The 21,466-nt window shown below is 39.0% G+C and overlaps 1 protein-coding gene across 2 annotated transcripts; it reads right to left on the bottom strand.

Moving 5' to 3' along the window:
* Positions 1–4,106: 4,106 nt before the first annotated feature.
* On the bottom strand, positions 4,107–20,840 carry LOC111563055 (serine/threonine-protein kinase WNK4-like). 2 transcript variants are annotated; one of them, XM_023261943.3, is made up of 22 exons: positions 20,646–20,840; positions 19,273–19,673; positions 15,814–15,986; positions 15,124–15,344; positions 14,865–15,022; positions 14,701–14,789; positions 13,846–14,065; positions 13,544–13,771; positions 12,864–13,047; positions 12,005–12,192; positions 11,850–11,923; positions 11,239–11,374; positions 10,716–10,832; positions 10,464–10,619; positions 9,872–9,926; positions 9,631–9,741; positions 8,351–8,892; positions 7,965–8,013; positions 7,118–7,526; positions 6,107–6,312; positions 5,842–5,933; positions 4,107–5,682 (listed from the first exon to the last, which is right to left on the bottom strand). In XM_023261943.3, the coding sequence occupies exons 2-22, from the start codon at positions 19,618–19,620 to the stop codon at positions 5,680–5,682; spliced, it is 3,759 nt and encodes a 1,252-aa protein (XP_023117711.2). In that variant the 5' UTR covers positions 19,621–19,673; positions 20,646–20,840; the 3' UTR covers positions 4,107–5,679. The 2 variants fall into 2 exon arrangements, with proteins under 2 accessions (XP_023117711.2, XP_054861143.1); XM_055005168.1 differs by having other exon boundaries at positions 12,005–12,156.
* Between the last annotated feature and the right edge of the window lie 626 nt (positions 20,841–21,466).

Below are 21,466 nucleotides of genomic sequence, written 5' to 3'. Positions count from 1 at the left end.
GGTCTTAGTCTTGGTCTTGGGCTTTTTCACATGGAGGTTGGAGATTTTGACGTTTCTGGTGATGACCAGATCCAGAATGTTATGTTTGTGCATCTTTTCCTTTACATGCTGACGGAAGCCATTGTCCTTTAAGAGTTTTTTAAACCTCGTCGCAAATTTATGTTGCTGTGGATTTTCCGTTGCGGAGTTCTCATTGACCCAGATGTTGAAATCTACGGTTATGATACTATTATATATTATCTTTAGGGCACTTGTTCAGGAGGTTCTGAAACTCCTCCAGGAACTTGTCTATGTCGTTGTCCTGTTGTCCTGGTGGATGGTAAACAGTGATGGTCCACATGGATTGGGGCCACTTAAAATAGTTCAGATCTGCGGCCACGTACTGAAAGGGCTCGGAGGACTTGTCTTCTGGAACCCTTCTTCACTGCAGGTCATTTAAGAACAGAATGGTGACTCCTCCTCCTCTCTTTTTGATTTCCCCTCCTTGTCTACCCTTGGCTGCTGAAAGAATTTGAACTTTTCTGGCAAAATTTTACCCAGGCGTTGGTCTCCGTTTCCCGGTTTCACCCACGTCTCAGTCAGTGTTAAGACCTTCAGATGGAATTTGTTTATGAGTTTAGAGATCCTGAACTGTTTCTTGTTAATGGAACGAGAATTGAACAGCCCCATCGGTATTTCATCCTCACTGTTGCTCAGCTGATAGGTGGGATCACGGCTATCATCACTGTCGATGTCTTCCTCATCACTGTCGCTCCTCTGACCTCCTGCATCACCTCCCTGCCGGTCGCCTCCAGTGTCTTCATTTTAAAAAAATGGACAGATTTTGAATTTTGAGACATTTTTGTCATTTAGAAGGTTTTGACTCAAAATTTGGTCCATGTTGAAATAATCTGTCATTTGGACTATTTTGACTTATTTTAGATACTTTTTATTAAAAAAAACAACAACAAACAAACAAACAAAAAAAAACCTGACAAATTTAAACTTATTTTACATCATTATTTGGACTTTTGAGTCATTTTTGGTCCATTTCTGAAATAATCCTAGAACTCTGGAAAAGTTTTGAGACATTTGGATAATTAAGACATTTTGGAAAGTTTTATTTATTTATTTATTTATTTTAAATGTGCAACATTTTGAGTCATTTTAGACAAATATACACAATTTTGCAGAAGTTTTTGTCATTTTAAACAAATTATGAGCCAATCCAGCTATTTTTAAGTAATTCTGTAAAATTCTGTATCAAAAAATTGTCAATTTAGACAAATATTTGTCATTTTGGACATTTTTTGGTCATTTTAGACAAATTTGTGAGGCATTTTAAACAAGTTTCAAGCCATCTTGGAAAGTTTTGAGTCAACATTTCATGAATTGTGGACTATTTTGAGTCAGTTTGGACTATTTTATTAAATAAAACTTGTCACTGGAACAAAAATAAACAAGAAAAATGAACAAATTCCTTTAAACAGACAAAATAAAGCAGTAAAAGTTGATTGCAGACATGAAAACCTGGAACACAAACAAAAAACTGAAGAGAGAAATCTTTATAGCAAAGAGAAAAGAAAGGTTGAGATGAAAATACTCATTTGGAGTCAAACTTACGTTGCAGCAAGTCTTGTTGAGAAAAAACTCGTCTGACAGTCGACTTTGAGTTTATCTGAGTTTCTACTTGGGTGAAGTGGGGCTACAACTGAAAGAGGAAGCAACTTGGATTAAAATCTGGATCCACCTGGTTCTATGCTAACATGAGGACTTAATGATTATTAAATAATTTAACAGCCAAAAACATCAAATATATGAATATACAGGAGTCCTGGGTTCCTTCATTAGAACACATTTAATATTCTGGGTTCTGGACTGTTGGACAGACAGAACAACATGTGGGTGTTGCACCAAGTGAAGCAGGTTAAGTTTTCTCTTGTTTATGAGTGTTGGGAAAATGAAGCATGAGATGGACAGGTGACTTGGTGAGTATTTATTAGGAGAAGTCAGGACTCCACCACAGAATTTTCCTGACATTTTTGGTCCTTTGAGCCGGATCCCAATATTTCTCCTCTGGACAGGCTTGGGGCTGAAACTGTACATGGTCCAGGACTCCAGAAACAAAGACCTCCATCTTAAATTAGACACTCAAAAGATGCCAGCTGCTGCTGTCCGCAGGAAGGTGACGGGATCCTAAAGATCTAAATCTGAGTCGTCACAAGTCAAAAGGTAGGCCTAATTTCGTTGTGTCTTTCCAACAATCACTGGGATGGTAGTTGTCCAACAGTGTCTCAGCAAAACAAACCGACAGAGGAAACCTCAACTATGTAAATTGTAATGGCGCTATAAATAAAAATTAAATGAAGTTGAATTGAACTGAATTCAACAAAATGTCGGATTGTGGACCTCAACAGTGTAAATTGTAATTGGCACTATATGAATAAAATTGAATTGAATTCAACAGACTGTCAGATTGTGGAAACCTATGAGTGATAACAAAGCAAAAGTTTCACTGACTGGATCAGTTGTGAACTCCATACGAACTGGTTGGCTGCTGAACTACCACAAGGAAAGTGAAACCCCTATTTCTGGGAACTTAAAGATTTACAGAGAGGGAAGTGAAACCTATAGTTCTTTGAACTTTAATAATAATAAAACATTTTATTTAAAGTGCCTTTCAAGGAACTCAAGGACACTTTACAGAGACATAAAAGTCAACAACAATAATTAACCACTATACAATAAAAAATATCAATAACAGGAATAAAACAAAGAACAACAAAAAGGGAGGGTGTCACAGTTTCTGATACCTGGGGGTAGTGAGTTCCAGAGCTGCTGAAGGCTCTGCTCTCCATGGTGCTGAAACGGGCGGAGGGGACACTGCAACACAGAGTTTTCTGATCACTGCAGCACTTCAAGCCAATGGTTTCACTTCAATATAAAACATGTTGCTGTTAGCACCAGAGCTAACGTTAGCTACGACAGTCCTGGTACCGGCAAACGGTGTAGCCATCCCATAATAGACCACTTTTCAAGACACTGAAAGTGTTTGAGTTTACAGAAAGTCTTAGAATATAATTGCACTTTGAGTTTGCAGTAATCTGTGAATGTAGTACAGAGGAAAAATGCACAGATGAATATGAATGAAACAAACATTTTTGTTGTTTAAATTATTACTCTGCCAAGGAGGCAGAGCCTCAGGGTGTGACGATCGGCGTTGGTTTGTCTGTCTGTCTATTAATAACTTAAACATAAACTTTCTTTTAGTTTATAAAAAAAACATATATTTTATTAATAAAATAAATTTATATTCCTAAATAAAAGAACCATCAAAATTACACCATTTATCAGACCCAGAAACTATGAAAACAGAAAGAATCTATGGAATTTCAACATTTTGAAGGTCCTTGAACTACTTGTGCTTATATTATGTGCCGTACGGTGAGAAAACCTAACTAATCCAGGCTTTAAATCACCAAAATCACTTTTTAATATATGTCCCGTTTTAACATTTTTATAAATTTTAAATTCTAAACACATATATGTCGATTCATTGATTCATCTGCCAATCAAAATTTATTTGAATTGAAAAACTTTACTGATTGTCAAATATTTATTTTTTTAAAAAATATAAATTAAAAAAATATTGCTATTTGACAAAAAATGCAATTAATATGCTATTAATCACGATTAATTCATTACAACGCCTTAATTAGATTATTTTTTAATCACATCCTACCACTAAAAATAATCTGATGTCACAGCAGAGAAATACGAACATAAACAAGACAAAACTGTGTTAATCCTGAAGGAAGTCATTGGATCAAATTATATGAGGAGTGCAGTAAGAGGCAAAATAAAAATAAGCTGAAATCAGAGCAGAATAGAAGAATGAGAAATAATACTGAGGCACAAAGTGCTATCACTCAACTGCCACATTACATTTACAGTGTTTTAATTCAGTTGCATTCTGTCTTTGTCACGTGTCACATGTAGAAAAGTGTATTGGTGTCACGTGACTACAACGTCCTCGTGATCTGTGAAATGTTCTGGTTCATACTTTGTTGTTCATTTACTTTATTGGAATACTGCAGTACAGAAAATACACTTGAACTCAGCTGTAATAAAGTGAAACGGGTTTTTATTCAACAGAAGAAATCCGAAATCCTCAGAAAGTGCATCGGTCTGAACACGTCACACATTAATAACACAACAATTCATCGATAAATCTGTTTTAATATGGCACACTGTCATTCAGACTCCATCCACAGACTCAGCAGCTCTGTTCGGTTCTTTAGAAATGTCTGAGACTCTGTGAGCAGCTGAAGTCCAGATCAAGAACATGAGAACGTGTCACGTGAAGAAAAACAAATCTTTTCAGTCTGCGCAGAAGCAAAGCAGTAAAAAATTAGCTTTAAAGTTCTACGCTGAGTGTTTTATCGAGTTCTGGAACACAGATTTAAAAAGCAGCTGAGGTTCTTCTTTGAGGTCTGAAAGACGTTGAATGTTTCCATCAGTTTTTGGTGTTTTTGTCTCCGTCAGTGTTTCTGAAAGTTTTGTTGAAGAAGCTGAGTGTTAAATCTGTAGAACCGACTGAGACGAAACTCAGCGTTTTCTTGCTAAAGTGCTAAAACATCACAAAAATGTGAAAAATCTGGAATCAGACTGAACATCTTCCTGAGAGTTTCTGTTCCAACCAGCAGAGAACGTTCCCACAACGTACGGCAACAGTAGCAACAAGTTCTAATGATGTTTCAGAGTTTTAATATAATGCTGAAAGAGCGTTTTACGAACATTTATCATTTCAAACAATGTTCCGATGAAAACCTTAATCTGAAACATTCAGAGAACGTTGTCAGGAACACAGGTGATAGTCCATGAGAAAAAAGGAGGAGCGTCCTCAAAACAACATTCAAAAAATGTTTCCCAGATGTTATTAAGGCCTCAGATGGCAGAACATTCTTTAAAAGACGTTCCTGTCATGTGATTTATTAATAAAGGTTGAACATTCTGGATGCGATGTTCTGAGGATGTTAAGGGAACACATTACAAAATATAGAAAATGTTCCCACAATGATCCACAGTGTTCTATGATAACAAACGAAAAACATTCTCAAAACAACATTTTTAAAAAAAGGTTTTCCAGGTATTATTGAGTCCTCAGATGACAGAATGTGTCTTAAACGGAACGTTCCTGTCATTTGATTTATTAATGCTAGAACATGCGTCTTCTTAAAGTAACACTTTATGGAACGTTCTTCTAAAAAAACGTTTCCACAATGATAGTAAATCAAGGATGTTCTCAATGCAACATTCAGAAAACATTAACAACATGACAGAAGGTTCTTTTTCAATGTTCTTGTGCTGTGATATATCACCAACGTTGTTCCTGTAATGTTCTAAAGACATTCTGAGGATGCTGTTGAGGGAACACGTTATAGAATCTATAAAACATTCCCACAATGTTCCACAAGTTCCATGACAACAAAGGAAAAACATTCTCAGTGTGACCTTCAGTTCTGAAAATGTTAGAGCAAAATGTTCTTTGTTTTCACCAAACATTTTTAGAACATCTTTATTATCCTGCCTTTCAGAAGAACGTTCTGGGAAGCGTCAGTAGAACTTTGCAGAACCCTCTCAGAACGTTTGTGAAACGGATGAAGTTCTAGCTGTGGTGAGTCGAATTCATCTCGTCTCTCACTGGAAGACAAACATAAAAGTTCACAAAACAAGTGGCATGAACGTGAGGTTCTGATTGGACGGTTTAGTTTTTTGATTCTGACAGCTGTTTTCTGTTTTGTGATGACAAACGACCTCCAGACTGTCCTGACTGTTGGGTGCTGCTTGTACTGGACTCACCATGCAGCTGTGTCCAGGAACGAAGCTCACGCCTTTCAGTATTCGGTCCTGAGAACCGCCGCTACCACCGCTGGAACTCTTCCTCATGATACCTGAAGCACAGACACACAATCAGACACATAATCAGACAAGCACACAATAAGATACACAATCAGACACACAATATGACACACAATAAGACACACAATAAGACAGACAATCTGACACACAATCAGGTGAGTGCAGGCGGACTGCTGTGTCTGCAGGCTGCAGTTTGTCCTCCCACCTGCAGGGGGCAGCAGCTCCAGTCTCTGCAGGCTGTTTTTGCGAGAAGGAGGATAGTTCCCAGACATGGACAGGCGGCGCTGGCGATGGTTCAACATGGCCGCCGGCGGGACGATCCCAGGGGGCGGGACTTTACCCATCCTCTGGTACAACTCCTCGATCTCTCGCTTCTGATTGACCTGCAGGTTCTGCACCTCCACCTGGTGTCTGTGAGGAAGAGGCGGAGTCAGACCAGAGTTCAGGTGAGCAAAGGTAGAAAGTAGTAAGTGAATCCTGTCTATAGATGATCTTTTTTTAAAAAATCTTTTTTTATTGTCTAGAACAAGGGTGTCAAAACTCATTTTAGCTTAGGGGCCTGATCTCCAGTGGGCAAGACCAGTAAAATCACAGCATGATAACCTATAAATAACCACAACTCCATATTTTTCCTTTGTTTTAGTGCAAAAAAAGTACATTCTGATAATGTTCATATTCAATTCACTATATTTTTACAAAACATTATGAACCACCTTAAATTGGTTAAGTAAAATAAATTCAATTTCAACAATATTATGCCTCAGTTGATCAGATACACATTACAACTTCCAGATCAGAGTATTGACAAAGGTACAAAATGTTTAGTCACAGGTATCTGGAACTGAACGATGTAGTATTTTACTTTAAAAAAACAACAAACACAAGACAACATATTACAAAAATGAGACACAAAACGACGAAAATGAGACAAAATTACAAAAGCAAGAAACAAAATGGCAAAAAATGAGACAAACGACAAGAAACAAAGCAGGAAAGAAAAAAATTTGACAAAAAATGTTAGAAAGCGACAAAAAATAGACAAACAACACAAGTGAGACAAAAAAAGCAGAAAATGATACACAAATAATGAATAAAAGTGACAAAAATAAGACAAAAACACAAGCGAGACAATAAGGAAACACAAAATGACAAAAGCGAGAAACAAAATGACAAAAACATGAGACAAACAACAAACGTCAGACAATCCACCAATCACCTTTCACGAAGCTCCTGTAGCTCCTCCCACATCTCCTCACACTCTGATTCATCGGAGCTGTAGGTAGCAGAACGGCTCCATGATTGGCTGAGAGCTGGCCCCTCCCACTGACTGACGCTGACCCGTACCCCCCTCCTCCTCTCGTCCTCCTCCTGAGTGTTGTCATGGGAACCCAGAGGACGGCCAGCTGGGTGGACGGTGACCGTGCTGACGCTGCTCTCTGATTCGCTCTGCTCCTCCGTGCTGGTGTCAGTGCTGCTCTCTGATTGGCTCTTCCTGGAGGGAGGTGGTGAGTGTGTGGTGGGCGTGGCCTGGTCTAGGGGGCGGGGCTCCTGAAGATGGACAGCAGCAGCTTCCTTAGAGGGCGTCACTTGGAAACGACCGACAGTGACGACTGGAGGTTTCCTCACTGAAACAGAGGAAAAAGCTACTTCAGGCTTGGCACAGCGGTTATCAATGGAAATCAGAGTTTGTGTGAAGCTCAGACAGTGTGAAAGACGAAGGACAAGAACAAAACCTGGCTGCTGCTCAGAACTAAACTTCCAGATGAAAGTTTGCTAAAGAACATGAAAAGAACCCTGATGAATGTTGGAGAACATTCTTTGGTCAGATGATGACAAATTAGTTGGGCTCAGATGGAATCCATCATGTCTGGTGTGAACCTGACCAGGACTACCACAGTGAATGCAGAGTCCTGACAGTGAAGCACGGAGGTGGGAGTGTGATGATGTGGGGCTGCATGAGTATAAAAGATGTTGATGACATTTGTAGATGCACCAAGAATGTCTGAGGATAAACCAACACACTGCACAGGTAGAAGCATGTATGACTGACAGGTGTGTCTTACCTTCATGTATGGGGGAGAGCTGGGGTGAGGATGAGACAGGGGGAGACACCTGGACGAGACAAAGACCTGACATTTACCCTGATGTGCACCTTGTTTCTGCATTCATCAGAACTATTTATATGGTAAAAATAACAGCAGAGAAAACACATTACAGTAACACCATATAATCACATATTAGTTTTAAATATATTCAGATCTACAGAAACTTGAGCCCTTACCTGACCACAAAAACCAGGCTCCTCTAAGGCCCTACCTCTTCTAGTTTCTAGAACGCTGCCAATCAGATAAACACACTGAAAGCTGCTGAGATGCTCCTGAATCCGACACCTGATTTCAGGTGAACCTCTGTACTATTTGAACAGAACCTGTCCTCACTCGTTCCTTACCTGAGGCGTGGTTGCGGAGCAGCCAGGTGACGCCCCCTGCTGGCTGTCTGGGGCGGAACCTGTTGATGGTGTCGGGGGACTAGGGGGCGGTCGGGGTGTGACGGCAGTGGATGAGGGGGTGGGGTTTTGGGGTTGGAGCTTCGGACCAACGGATGGAGATGATGGAGGGGAGGCGGCAGCTTCAGGGGAAGTCAACACCATGGGGTGAAAGCCTTGGTTGGCGGCCCCAGCGGGGGGCATGAGGGACTGTGCCACGGTCATGGCCAGAGAGAGCACATTGGCCAGAGAGAACAGAGGTTGGTCAGGGGGAGGCCACTGAGGGAGAGGGGCTGGTGGAGAGGGGGACGTAGGGGTGGAAAGGGAGGGGTTACTGTGGACACGGGGCAGGTGAGGGGCGGAGCTTAGCGGGGGGAAGGAGGGGGTGTAGGTGGAGTAGGGGGGAGGAAGCTGATGGTACTGCGGGGCAGGGGTGAGGGGGGAGGAGGGAGGAGCATCGGGGTAGGGGTAATGGAGGGGCAAGGGGGGAGGCTGATACGAGGAAGCTGTGGACAGACGGGTAAAAACATCATGTTAAAAAACAAAAAAATGTCCACGTATGCAGATGATTCCAGTTTTTCACTTTTTAAATGCATTTACTTAAAATGTTTTATTCAATCTGTTTGTGTCCAGGGGCCTGTTCAATGGAGCTTTCCAAATAAACCAGGCTTATTTCAGTTATCCTGACTTATTATAATGTTTTTTTAGGTCCCTTCAGCAAAATCATACAAACTAAGTAACCTGGGGTCTGTCCCATAAACATGCTAAGAAAAATCAGGAGTAAAGTTTAACACCTTACTTGAAGAAACAATCAGGCAGGGAGTCCCTAAACTTGAGGTAAACTTGAGGAAGTTCAAGTAAATTTTAACTAATTTAATAGAAACTTTAGAGGACCCAGGATGCTTCCCTGAGGAACTCCACATGTTCTTGAAAACAGAAAATATAAGTATTGATTAAATGGCAGAGCTCCTTTAACTCTAACTCACTTTTAATAGAAAGTTCAGGAGCCCCATGAGGGTTCCCAGAGTAATAGTGCTGGAGACCAAGAATGAGAGGATTTACTTAAATGTGCCAGGTTCTTTATGTCTATCAAGGTTTAATGTAAAGTTCAGAGGACCCAGGATGCATCCCTGAGGAACCCCACAAATCACTGAAGTTATAAAACGGGAGGATTACCCATTCATGAAGTCTTTAAATTTAAATTCTCTATTCGCATGGTCATGCATGAATATGTTCTCATGTACCTGATGAGGTGTGAAAAGACTGCGACCTCAGTGGTCTGACAGTGTTCGTGGCCTCAGTGTCGATAAGGAAGTCAGCTCCCTTCAAGGGGGCGGGGTCAGCATTGACAGTGTCTGATGAGGATCAATCAAAGCAGGCATGTCCCAGGTGATGAGATGAGCGTTGAAAGTAAATACAAGAATCAGAGATAAACTTACTTCCATGTCAGAACAGAGCTCTGCATTAAAATTCAGTTTTCTTTACCAGGTAATGATGAAGCGGATAGAGTTCTGGAGAGGCCCGGTTCTGACAGGTTCGACTGCAAAAATCATAAGATGGATGAAAGTTATCAGTCAGCAACGAAAACAGAAGAAGACTAACATATGGAAAACTTCCATCCATCCATCATCTATACACCACTTAATCCTCATTAGGGTCACGGGGGGCTGATGTCTATCCCAGCTGACTTAGGGTGAAGGTAGGGGACAACCTGGACAGGTCACCAGTCTATCACAGGGCTACACACAGAGACAAACAATCACACTCACATTCACACCTATGGACAATTTAGAATCCTCAATAAACCTCAGCATGTTTTTGGACTGTGGGAGGAAGCCGGAGTACCCAGAAAAAAACCCAGGCATGCACAAGGAGAACATGTTAACTCCATGGAGAAGGATCCCAGGAAGGTCGGGAAGTGAACCAGGGATCTTCTAGCTGCAAGGTGACAGTGATAACCACCAATCCACTGTGCAGCCCGCATAAGGATAACTTGACTTATTTAAATGTGTTTAAATGTTAGTCCAAAGAGTTTCTGTGTTCTAAAGACGACATGAAGAATCAGAACTTCAGGTACCTGAGAGTTGAGCACTGTGGATGCAGTCAGGTGAGGTAACCTGTCGGTGTCAGCTGGCTGCGGCCGATGCATCATTGACTCTGCCCTCTCGATGATGTCATACATGCGGATGATGAATCCTTCACGTTCCGATGGCAGGATGAAGTCTCTGTGGATCTGAGCAAAGAAATTACAAGATAAACTGTGCACTGAGCTGAACTGGAGCTAAAGCACCCGCCCAGTACTGCGCTCTGATTGCGCATTGGTCCTCACCATTACAGATGCGATGTCCTCTGGATTGTCTCCGTCCAGGTCGAACTTGAACGTCACCATCTTGCTGTTGTGAGTCTGCAGCTGACACTCCACCACTCGGTCTGCCATGTCGGACACCTGAACGAACATGCGGCGTTAACGCTTAGCATGACGCTACATGTGACAGGTAAGTGACAGGTGAGGTGGCATGTGATATTACAGGTGATGTGGCAGGTGAGATGACCGGTGATGTGACAGTTAAGTGACGGTTGATAGGATAGGTAAGGTGAGGTGACAGGTAAGTGACAGGTGAGGTGACAGGTAAGCCACAGAAAACTGACAGGTGACATGACAGGTAAATGACAGTTGATGTGATAGATGAAGTGACAGGTAAGTGACGTGAGATGACAGATGAGTGACAGGTGAGGTTACAGGTGAAGTGACGAGGTTATAGGTGAGGTGACAGATGAGGTTACAGGTAAGTGACAGGTGAAGGACAGGTGAGGTTATAGGTGAGGTTACAGGTGAGGTGACAGCGACTGACCCCAATGATCCTCAGACGAGCCCTCGCCCTCCTCCTGAACTGTTTGGCCGCCACCCTTTTAGCTGCCTCCTGGATGCTCTTATCTGATTGGCCGTCGGTGCCGTCACTCAGGCCTGAGGTCACATCTGAGGCGTAACTGCGAACAGACGTAAACACAAGTTGTAAATTGAAATTTTCAAGCAGCAGTTTCTTGGTGCATTTTTGCTCCTGTCTCATTTTTCTTTACTGTGGTTCATTTTTTCAATCTGAAGTCCTGCAGCTCCATAGAAACAGAACAACATGAAGAAGGACAGAGAACTCAGAAATGTCTTCAGTCAGGAGGACACAGTTAGAAAATTATTTTTAAAAGTGTCAAAACGACTGTCAGTCTTTCTAACAGTCTGTCTTACTTGCACGATCCATTATTTATTATAAAAATCTGTCTTTATTGCAGTGAAAAATGAACCACAGTGAGGAAAAATGAGGATCAGAAAAAACCCAACAACTTAATTTAGAGTTTAAAGAAAGTGAAGACACTTTTTTGCAAGATTTTTTTTTTTTTTTGGATTAGCCACAAATTAAAGTTTAGTGTGAAGACAGTGTTTTTGAATGAGTTAGTCAGTGTGCGTTACCTGTCGACAGGTGAGGAGAAGCCACAGATGGATTCCAGCAGCGGTCGTTCAGCGTTGTTGGACACAGCGATGCTCTGCAGACACCAGATACGACTAAAACTCAAGAGTTCGTATTTCAGCTCAAAAATCTACAATCTGGTTAAAATTTGATTCACCTTTGGGAAACGCAACACAGGAAGGGGCGGCGCTTTGGATCTGACCCGAGTAACGGGGGGAGGAGCCTGAGGTTGAGGTGTTTCCTGAACCACAGGAGCAGGGGCAGGGCTTATGACAGAAGGAGGCGGGGCTTCAGCTTTTTCTGAGACACCTGAGGAATTGAAGGAGATGTCCGTCTCACAGTCGGCTGCCATGGAAACAAGGAGGGGGCTATATTTACTCATATTTGCATTTTTTTTAAAAATATATGCTATTAATAAGTGATCAAACATGTCATGAAAGTAAAATAATAAAACATTAATGGTGTAAATTAAAATATTTAAAAATGCATATTATTGATAAACAATCATAAATTCATCATGAATAAAAACATTTTAAAATAAAACAGTAATAATAAATGTAAGTAAAAATATATTAAAAACATTATCAATAGATAACCAAGCATACATATTAAAAAATTTCCAACATTAATAATATAAAATGTAATTTTAAATATATTAAAATACAATTCTTAAATAAATAATCACAAACATCACAGATGAGTAAAATACTGAATTAATATTACAAATTTTAAATGAACATATTTTAAAATACACACTAATATGTATAGATAATCATAAATGTATCAAAAATGAAATAATTAAAATTAAAAACATGTTATTTATAATCAGTAATTCAATTCAAAAAACATTAAAAACAAAAAACATCAACAATAATAATAATAATAATAATAATAATAATAATAATTATTATTATTATTATTATTATTATTATTATTATTATTATTATTATTATTATTATTATTATTATTATTATTATTATTATACATATAAATAAACATGAATGAAAGGAGCTCACAGGCGATAGAAGAGAACAAGGTGAGTTTGGTGGTTTTCTCGTTGTCTTCGTCTCCGTCTGTCCTACTGGAGACGCTGCTGATCCCAGAATCCACCTGGCTGCCGCTTGACGACACCGCTGATGATGTCATGGACATCGTGGGCGGAGCTTGAATCCAGGTGGAGGCCGCAGCAGCAGCTGAGTCCTGTTGACAGTTAGTGTGTTTGTAATCGGCTGCTTATCAAATCACTTGTTTATCTGATCCATAAGATGATAACAAATAACCTATCAATCAATATGTTCAATGATCGGAAAACATTACAATCACCCCTTTATTGCTTTTCTAGGAAGTACTTTAAAGTCCAGTGTTTATACATGGAATAAGTACATATTTAATAAAGATCCAACAAATAAAAATGCTGAAAAAACAAATGTTAAACATCAAATAATCAAAATTTCAATAGTACAACAAACAAATATCACTGAAGCCAACATCAAACAAAAAAATATCAAGCGAAATAAAGACAAACATCTAACAAACAAGAATCGTAGAAATAAACAAACATCAAACAAACAAATCTACAAATAAACAAATATAAAACAAAACAAAGCAAATGTGTAGTCAATTTAAAATGAAAAACATTTACAATGCAGAGCTCAGCCTTCCTGACTTGTTTCCATGACAACAGCTTCACACACACCTGATTGGCCACCTTTCCAGCAGCAGGCGTGTTTGTGGAAGCTGCAGGCCTCTGACTGGATGGCTCAGCTAGCTGGGAGGCAGGGTCAGGCTCTTTCTTCTGGCGGCTGATAGCTTCATCCAGCAGGCGGCGCTGTTTCTCCCGCTGATGCTTTATGGCCGTCACTTGGTGTCGGATCGCCTTGGCAACCAGCTTGTAATCGGCCTCGGACAGGAAGCCCAGAACCACCTGAGACACAGAGAGACACAGGTGAGATGGACGGCCAGGTGGTGGCGCTGTCAGGGTGGTGGCGCTGCAGGTACCATCTCCTGGGCCACTTCCTCGGGGACGTCCTTGTACAGCTCGAACAGGAACTCGATGGCGTCATGGTCTTTGTATTTGCCGTGAAGCTTCTTGTTTCCGTCCATCCGGAGCCAAAGCTTCAGCGCCGCCTTCGAGCCGTCGTCGTCCTCAGCGAGCTCCACGTGGACGCCGGGCGTCTCCTGGAAGAATCGGTGATTCAGCAGGTCCTGAACCGTGAACCTGCAGATGAATCAACAACCAAGTGATCACCGAGGCTGGACTGTCCCACGTTTTTTACAGAAAGTGAACTAACCACAGACTCTAAAATATTCCATCTGGTTTTCCAGAACTGCAGAACATTTGGGAACCAAAACAAACACAGCATTCAGGAATTTCAATGTTGTGAAGTGTTTGGGACCTAAAATAAGTGTGAGATATTCAGCACTGGACATTGGGGAACTAAAATACTGTGGAGACGTTCGGAACTAAAATGAACTAAAATTAAATAAAATGTTGTGGAATAATTAGGATCTAATATGAACGTGGGGTATTCAGGGACTAAAATGTGTATTGGGCACTGGAGAACTAAGATTTGTGATGCAACTAATATACCAAGAGCATTTGGGGTCTACAATAAGTGTGTGGGAACTAAAATGGTGCAGGTTGACAGGGAACAGAAATGTCTGCATGGAATTTAGGAACTAAAAATTGTGTCTGTCTTTCCAGAACTAAAGTTTCATGGTGTGTTCGGGATGTAAAATGCACAAAGGGCATTTGGGACCGAAACTACATTCGGGAACTACACTATGTGCAGTTAATCAGAGTAGACGCTGGGTTTTCCTGCTGTCATTACAGACAGTGAACTAACCACAGACCTCTCGCTGCTCTTGGTTCGGATGCATCCCTCGATGATCTCCTTCAGCTCTGGGACTTTTACTTTGAAAATACTGTCCGGTTTGATTCCCTGAGAGACAAACAGACTGTCAGACGTGTGGACTAGAACAGGAAGTAGGCAGTGCTCAGGTGGGCGTGGCCTTACATTGGTGACCTTGCGGTAGATCTGGGCGGCGTTGTGACACTCAGAGTACGGATACTCAGACGTCGCCATCTCCAGGATGCACATACCGAAGGCGTAAACATCCACGGCCTCGTCGTACTTCTCTTCATACATCTCTGGAGCCATGAACTCCGGAGTCCCTGAACAGACCACAAGTCACAACATTACACCACAGCAACAGCAGCTAATCTCCTGGATTTTATTAAATTCAGCTCACGAAGGACCACATGCCGCCTCTTACCGATGACACTCTTGGCAAAAGATGCCCTCTTGAGCGTGGCGAGGCCCAGGTCTCCGATCTTGACGGAGGCTGTGGGTCCGGTGATGAAGATGTTGTCACACTTGAGGTCTCGGTGCAGGATGGGGGGGCTGCGCGAGTGCAGGAACTGAAGCCCCTTCAGGATCTGGAAACTCCAACGCTGCAGCAGCTTTAGCTTCATCTGACGGAACCTGCGCAGGTACCTGGACGGGTTCAACATGAAGAAGTGCACTCAGGTGAGGCGTTCAGGAACCTAGATCAATATGGTGCATTCAGGTACGAAAATGAGTGTTTGGGACCTAATGAGGAGATTTTGGGAACTAAAACAAACGTGGAACATTCAGGCTCTAAAATGTGTGCTAGAGTATAAAATTCTGTAGAAATTTTGGGAACTAAAATGAACACGCGATGCTGAGGATTTAAAATGTTGGGGAAATTATGGGAACTAAGACAAACAAGGGGTATTTGGGAACTAGAATGAGTGCTGCACATTCACAAACTAAACTTAGTGCAGGACATTTGGGACTCTTTGTATTGTTGATCCATGAAGTTTGAACATTATTGTTGATGTCGAAATCAACGAAAAGACTGAAAATTGATAGAAAAGGTGATTGCATCAATAGAATGTGAACCAGAAGTGGGTTCTGGTTTTGGTTCTGATTCTGGACTCACGTCTTCAGGGTTCCGGATGTCATTAACTCCGTCACCAGGATGGTGCATCGGTGTCCCTTCAGCGTCGATTTCCAGGAGTCAAAGAACCGAACGATGTTTGGATGCTGCAGAGCTTTGAGCATCTCGACTTCCTCGCTGAAACGCTGACGCTCAGCTTTGGTCAGACGGTGAGTCTGTTCACGAAAAATATAAAGTCCATCAAACACCAAAGTATTAAAAAAGATAATAAAATAATATTTAAAACAGACCAGAAAATTCTCATTTAAAAAATCTTAATCTAATAAAGCAAAATTAAACGAGGTGCAGAACAAAATATCATTTTTTTCATTGTTGTCATTTTCTTTAAAAATATAGAGTAACATTTAAAAATACAAAATCAAATAAACTGAAAGCATAAACAACAAAAAAGAAATCAAATTAAATAAAAATAATTCAGAAATTCATACTATATTATTATATTCTATTCTATATTCTTGATTGTTTAAAAATTACAACAAAAACAAATGCAAATTATAACAAAATTCACATCGTTTATATCGTTTAAATTGCAGTTTAACCAACCCTAAAACAAACAAAAAATGCAGAAGAAAAATAAAGCACAAATGAAATACAGTAAAATAAAGTATAATTTTAAAAGTGTAATTAAAGTATATATGAAGAATTTAAAAATAAAAACATACAAACATTTGCAATGACATATAAAATACCGCAAAGGAAAATATTTAGTAATAAACATTAAACAAAATATATATCAAAATGTTATTGTTTTAAATAAAATGCAAATTGAAATAAATTATAACAAAAAACAAAGCAATAAAAACTGAAAACACAGATAAAACTAAAAATAAATATGCAAAATAAATAAAAGTTATATGTCACACTAAACCATATTAACCCGAATTATAAATTTATTTGTCTAATCTGATTGAACTGCAGCTGTTTAAGCAGCTGGAGCCAAAACAGGAAGCTGAAACTCTGCTGCTGTCTTTAGTAGAATTTAATTAATTAATCATTTAATTATTTAGAGCTGTAGCCAATCAGAATCAAGAATTCATTCAATTTTAAAGAACAAAATCCAGTAAAATAATGGCACAGCTGCTGAATCGATGACTCAGCTGGAACAGATTTCAACTTTTAAGGCAGAAAAAGATGGAAAATGATTTATCCACTGTGTTTCTTATTTGCCTCTTAATCATTCTATATCAATTAATTTATCATACATAATTATTCTATTAATTACTTAATAATTATCCATTTGTTGTTCCTTATGTATTCACTAATCATTCCTTTAAAATCACTTAATTACCAAATTATATTGATTAATTATTGATATTAACATTTATTTCCAAAATGCACCCTAATAATCTAATAATTATTAATCTACTACCCATTAATAATCTAATAATAACTGATTTATGTCTAATTTATTATCTATGAATTATTTCTTTAATACTCATTTACCCCCAAAAATCACAAAGAAACTTCCTCTGAGCTGCTGCCAGTGAAGAGTTTCAAAACAAAAGCTCAGTCTTTCACATTAAAAGCATGAAACCAGCAAACAAGTGTTTTGTGTTTGGAGCTGCCGACCAATCAGAGCGAAGCACAGGTAGGACAGGTGAGTGTTTTATGTAAACACACCACGGAAGTGACCTTTGACCTGCTCAACTCTGTGTGTGTGTGTGGAGGGTGTGTGTGTGTGTCTGTGTGTGTGTGTGTGTTATCACCAGCAGCCTTCTGTCCAATCAGATAGTGTTTGGTCCAATAAACTGCTGAGTTACTGTTCACACTTTATCTCTGTCTGTCACACACACACACACACACACACACACACACACACACACACACACACACACACACACACACACACACACACACACACACACACACACACACACACACACACACACCACACACAGAGTTGTTGGTCTGTTGTGTTTACAGCTGCTGAGACGAGTTAGAGGTCACAGATTAAAAGAGCAAACAAACACACAAAAAGACACAAAATCACCAGAAAGAGAATAAAACTGAATTAAAGACACATTTAATGAACACAAACTGAAGCAAATCATCCACAAAAACACACAAAACAAACACAAACAGATGCTGAATGAAGCGCTAACTGGACCTGAATGGTTCGAATGGAGCCACAGAAGAACCTGTCAGCAGCAGGTTCTAGCAACAAACAGTGGCTCCAACAACAACAACAACAAGTTCTTTAAGGAAACACTAGAACTCTTTTGATCAAACTATTAACAGATATTCGATTAATTTTTAAGAACCAATGATTTGTCCAGAGTAAAATCATGTTCAGCTGCAGCTCTGGTTTCTAACAACTCCAACAAACACGAGGAACCTCTAAAGAACCCCAGACTGAAGAACCTCCTGCTAAATAAAGAGGTTCTACAGCTGGTGATGGAGCTCTGCAGAACCTTTATTTTTCTGATAACAGCCATTTTTCTATTGATCCAATATCAGAGGATAATCAGTTTGTAGTTCATTGATCAGAAAGAAACACTTCTGACCCACAGGATCAATAAACAGCAGCAATAATTGATCACACGGTGTTAAATATTTACCAACACTCATTAACTTCCTCATTCTGAACCAATCGGAGCCCTCGGTCGACTTCAGCAGCCAATAAAACCATAAAATCTGATAAGTGTGTTTGTCAGACTCCAGGAAATAATCACAGATTCTACACGTCTTTCTGCAAATGTTATTATAAAAAAGCAACTAATCTTTATAATCAATAAGCTAAAATAATTAAAACAGTAAAATAAACAAACAATAATAATGTATTAAATAAAATATGAATTTCACATGTTGTTATTTTATTGTGGAAACAGTAAAGATAGAATCCCCTGTAACCATGGTAACTGTAAAGATGGTTGTGTGTATATTGTGTACCTGTAGCACACACCAGGTCACCTCCAGTGTGTTTAGTGTGTTGTGTGTATGTGTTGTGTGTGTTGAGTGTGTTATGTGTGTGTTGTGTGTATGTTGTGTGTAGGTTATGTGTATGTTGTGTACCTGTAACTAACACCAGTCCACCTCCAGTGTGTTATGTGTGTGTTGTGTGTATGTTGTGCATATGTTGTGTACCTGTAACTCACACCAGGCTATCTCCAGGGTGTTGTGTGTGTGTGTGTTGTATGTATGTTGTGCGTATGTTGTGTACCTGTAACCCACACCAGGCCACTTTCAGTGTATTGTGTGTGTTGTGTATGTGTTGTGTGTGTGTTGAGTGTATGTTATGTGTGTATTGTGTGTATGTTGTGTATATGTTGTGTACCTATAGCTCACACCAGGCCACCTCCAATTTGTTATGTGCGTGTTGTGTGTTTGTTTTGTGGTATGTTGTGTACCTGTAACTCGCACCAGGCTATCTCCAGGGTGTTGTGTGTGTCTTGTGTGTATGTTATGTGTGTATTGTGTGTATGTTGTGTATATATTGTGTACCTGCAGTTCACACCAGGCCACCTCCAGTGTGTTCTCTGTGTCCAGTCCTTTGTAAACCGTCTTGAAGGATCCTCTTCCGATCTCGATGTTGAACTTCAGGAATCGTCCGTCCGGAGATGAAGCCACCGCCCGCGTCTCCTCCTCATCTCGCTCCGCCTCCTCCCGTTGCCACAGTAACGCCTCCCGGGTGGAGTCGGACAGCGTGGCCCCCGTCTCCTCCCCCGAGTCCGAGCTGGCATCCTGGCTGTTGGCGGATGTCATGGCAACCTCCTCCTCTTCTTCTTCTTCGTCTTCTTCATCTTCTTCAGGTGTTTTTCTGGCACCATCGTCGGGGGTCCTGGGCAGCATCACCTCCTGCCCCCACTAGCTGTGATGTCAGAGTGGGCGGGTTGTGGGCGGAGCTTTTTATTTAAATTAAAAGAGAAGTAGTTTTTAATTTAATTCATTTCAATTGTTTCATTTTTTGTAATTTAACTCAGAGTTTCATTAGAACAATTATTATTGTTGTTGTTGTTATTATTATTATATCGTTCTGTGACCTGTTCAATAATAACAAAACTAGTTTAACTTTCTTTTGATTTATTTATCATTACTGGTATTGAATTTGTTTTCTTTATTTGACTGATCGATTATATATATATTATATCATCTATATTTACTAAAGATTGTGTATTAGTTTAGTGTAGCTTGTTTTTTATACTGTGTTAGGTTTTATTATATAAAAAACTCATAAGCTTTACTTATATTTTGTTGCACTAACTATATTTTTATTAACTTAATCTAACTTACAGTATGTATAGTATGTATATATAAATATTATATATTATAATATACATCATATTCATGACATTTTTATTTATTCTTTACTTTGATTCAATTTGATTAGAAAGCTGTGTTATCATTAACTTATATATATATTTTAGGTTGTCTTTTTAATTCTTAAATTAGCTCATATTATAAACTTCATTTAACTTGTAAATATAATATAATATAATATAATATAATATAATATAATATAATATAATATAATATAATATAATATAATATAATATAATATAATATAATATAATATAATATAATATAAAGCAATACTATATTATTAACTTAACTTTCCATATATTATATATTATATTATATTATATTATATTATATTATATTATATTATATTATATTATATTATATTATATTATATTATATTACATTATATTATATCACAGTTATTATCAGTTGAGTTTGTATGATGTGATATTAAACTGCATTACATGACCTGATATTATCTTGTGTGATTCTAAGAATACGTTGTGTGTCTATTGTTGTGTTGTGTTGTGTTGTGTTGTGTGGTGTTGTGTTGTGTGGTGTTGTGCTGTACTCACTGTGTGTCTGTTACTGAGGCTGAACGGAAAAACTGGAACCAGTAACACCAGAACAGAAGAAACCAGAAACCAGAAGCAGATTTAAACTTTAAACTGTCAGTCAGTTAGTCCTACTGTCTCTTTTTCTTTCTTTCTTCTTCTTCTTCTTCTTCTTCTTCTTTTTTCCAACACGTCCTTTCGAGCTCCAGGCGCCGCAGAGCTCTATCAGCTGAGAACAGACGGCACGAGCTGCAGGAAGCCCCGCCCACCGCACACCTGTCACCTGCCTGATAGTGAGCTCAGCAGCTGCTCTGTCGTCACTCTGCATGACGTCATCAACACACCACAAGATCAATAATAATAATAATAATAATAATAATAATAATAATAATAATAATAATAATAATAATAATAATAATAATAATAATAATAATAATAATAATCAGATGTTTTTTTCTGCCCTGGGTTTGACCTGTCAGGCTGCTGCTCTCTGATTGGTGGAGGTTTGTTTACCTACAGGCGCTGCTCAGGGCAAAAAACTTTCTATTTCTCATTTCAGAAAGCATTCATTGAATTTTTTTTTTTTTGTTAGTTTTTTCTCCACATTTTAAAAATACTTTAAATGGAAATGAATGACATAAATATGTAATAGTTTGCATTGTTTTACTGCTCTAAGCACATGCAATCTTTCACTATATTGATTATTTATTGTTTTTTGTGCAATGTTTTATTACTTCATTATTTTTAGAATATAATTTTATCATAATTTATTATATCTGTTATTAATGTGTTTAGTATTTTTTGATAGTAAGATTGAAATATTGGAGTATTTTATTGTAAAA

The sequence above is a fragment of the Amphiprion ocellaris genome, chromosome 19 (assembly GCF_022539595.1).
Source record: "Amphiprion ocellaris isolate individual 3 ecotype Okinawa chromosome 19, ASM2253959v1, whole genome shotgun sequence".
NCBI lineage: Eukaryota > Metazoa > Chordata > Actinopteri > Pomacentridae > Amphiprion > Amphiprion ocellaris.
Note: the sequence above shows the minus strand (reverse complement) of the source record. Positions and strands in the feature narration are given on the sequence as shown.